The sequence below is a fragment of the Dendrobium catenatum genome, unplaced genomic scaffold (assembly GCF_001605985.2).
Source record: "Dendrobium catenatum unplaced genomic scaffold, ASM160598v2 fragScaff_scaffold_743, whole genome shotgun sequence".
NCBI classification, from domain to species: domain Eukaryota; kingdom Viridiplantae; phylum Streptophyta; class Magnoliopsida; order Asparagales; family Orchidaceae; genus Dendrobium; species Dendrobium catenatum.
In genome coordinates, this window is record NW_021319205.1 from 1,983,698 (window position 1) to 1,985,712 (window position 2,015).

General features: G+C 45.3%; 1 protein-coding gene across 1 annotated transcript; it reads left to right on the top strand.

The window, feature by feature from the left end:
- The first annotated feature begins 428 nt into the window (after nt 1–428).
- Nucleotides 429–1,647, top strand: LOC110108602. The gene is made up of 4 exons (XM_020839304.1): nt 429–571; nt 633–806; nt 1,085–1,419; nt 1,514–1,647. The coding sequence occupies exons 1-4, from the start codon at nt 429–431 to the stop codon at nt 1,645–1,647; spliced, it is 786 nt and encodes a 261-aa protein (XP_020694963.1).
- Nucleotides 1,648–2,015: the final 368 nt, after the last annotated feature.

Genomic DNA, 2,015 nt, shown 5'->3' on the forward strand with positions numbered 1-2,015 from the left:
AGGGGGCTGTTTGTAATTTTCAGGCTAACAGCCGGGTTGCTGATCCTGAAGGTGTGGAAATGTTATAGAGTAAGGAATCTTTAGCTGGGGGATGGGGGCCTGTGAGGGATGTTGGAGGTTTGCCACAGCTTCAGGTGCCTGTTGATGGTCGGGATAGTATGCACTGCAATGTGCAGCCGAGTGGGGGACACGTTGGTAAAGGGGATCTTGCTCAGTCTCGGAGCATGGGATCGAAGAGGTTGAGGAATTGGAGGAATCCTGTGGATTCTCCCTCGCAGTTGTTGGTCCCCAAAGTGTTAAATTTCTCTGATAATAAGGCTAAGGTGGCAAAGGCTACTGACAAGCACGATAGAAAGGCTAAGGCCCGGTTCACTAAAGAAGTCAAAGTTTTTGAACCGTTGTAGAAATTTCCTGGGGTCAGAAGAAACATGGCGGCAGATGAAGTGTTGACTCTCTCAACCAGCGACCATTTGGTTAATGTCATTGAAAACTCTGGGCGTGAACGGGATACTAGTGTGGAACTGGGAGATAGGGCCTTTGTCTATGGGCCAGATTTACTCAATGGAGAAAAGTGCGGCGGGGACGCTTCCCCTTTAGTGGATAATGTTTAGTCTCTTATATTGGAATTGTAGAGGTGCTCGTAAGGAGATGGACAATTATTTATGGCACCTCATTGGGGAGCACAGGGTTAGTCTCATTGGTTTGCCTGAGACTAAAAGGGAGCTTGTTTGTAGAAAAGACATTTTACAGAATTGCTGTGAGGGATTGGGAATTTGTTTTTCAACCGACTACTGGCAGAGCCGGAGGTATTCTTGTTCTTTGGAAGCTTGCTGATGTCTCTTTTCATGTTTTATTTCAAAGCAAACAGTGTATCATGGAGAAGTGTACTATGGCCAATAATATTGAGTGGGAGGTTGTTGTGGTTTATGGGGACACAGAGAGATACAGTAAAGGCAATTGTGGGGGGATATCTCCATATATCATACAGTGGACTCACCTTTATTAGGGTGGAGGACACGGGTAGTGAAGCGGCTAAGCTTCAGAAGAAATGTTAAAGGACTTTGAAGGCGTTGTTCTTTTGGAGTAAGAACAAATTTAAGGAGCTTACTCAACTGAAGGAAGATCTGTACAAAGAGATTAAGGTTTTACAGGAACTAGAGTGTTTGTTGTTGGGATTGACTGATGCCCAGATGGAATCCCTGCGGTATAAGGTTCAGTTGCTAAATGGCACTCTCGCTCGTCTTACGACATGGTGGAGGCAGCGCGCTAAGGTAAAGTGGATTGAGGAAGGTGACAGTAATTCTCATTTTTTTCACTCTATGGCTTCAGCTAGGAGGAGAGCCAAGAGCATTGGTTCCATTAGACAAGTGGATGGGACGGTGGTGTCTGAACAAAGGGACATTGCCAAGACTATCTTCAGTTTTTTTTGAGCAGAAATGGAAAGAACAGGGCATTGTAGAGGTCGGGTGGTCTTCACTGGAATCCCAAATAACTTATTTGGCTTAGTTTGCAGGGATGCTCGACGCGGAAGTTACCAAGGAGGAAATATGGGCTGTTATTAGCTCTCTGGGCCGAAATAAAGCTCCTGGGAGAGATGGGATCACGGCCTCGTTCTTCAAGTTTTATTGGGATATTGTTGGAGTGTAGGTTTTGAGGGCTTGCTTGGAATTCTTCACTTATGGGTTGATGGATTCATATTGGAAGGAGACGGTAGTGGTACTCTTGCTTAAAGTTGTGAGCCCGGATCATCCTTCCAAGTTTAAACCGATTAGTCTATGTCAGACAATCTATAAGATTGTTGTGAAGGTGCTTGTGAACCGGATTAAGGGTGTGCTGCCAAGTTTGATATCGGAGGAACAAGCGGCATTCGTTTTGGGGCGTTCTAATTCTAATCACTACTTGCTAGGAGAGGAACTGATGCACAAATTTAAGGTCTCAAAGTCGACGAAGGGGTTTTTGGCCTTGAAAGTTGACATGGAACAGGCTTATGACAAGATGCGTTGGAGGACTTTGGA

What these genes read in the sequence shown, in the direction of transcription:
- LOC110108602 (XM_020839304.1), top strand. Translation starts at nt 429, where the DNA reads ATGGCGGCAGATGAAGTGTTGACTCTCTCAACCAGCGACCATTTGGTT. An exon ending in GATTTACTCAATGGAGAAAA is followed by an intron (nt 572 to 632) that starts GTGCGGCGGGGA and finishes TTGGAATTGTAG; the next exon opens with AGGTGCTCGTAAGGAGATGG. An exon ending in CATTGCCAAGACTATCTTCA is followed by an intron (nt 1,420 to 1,513) that starts GTTTTTTTTGAG and finishes CTTAGTTTGCAG; the next exon opens with GGATGCTCGACGCGGAAGTT.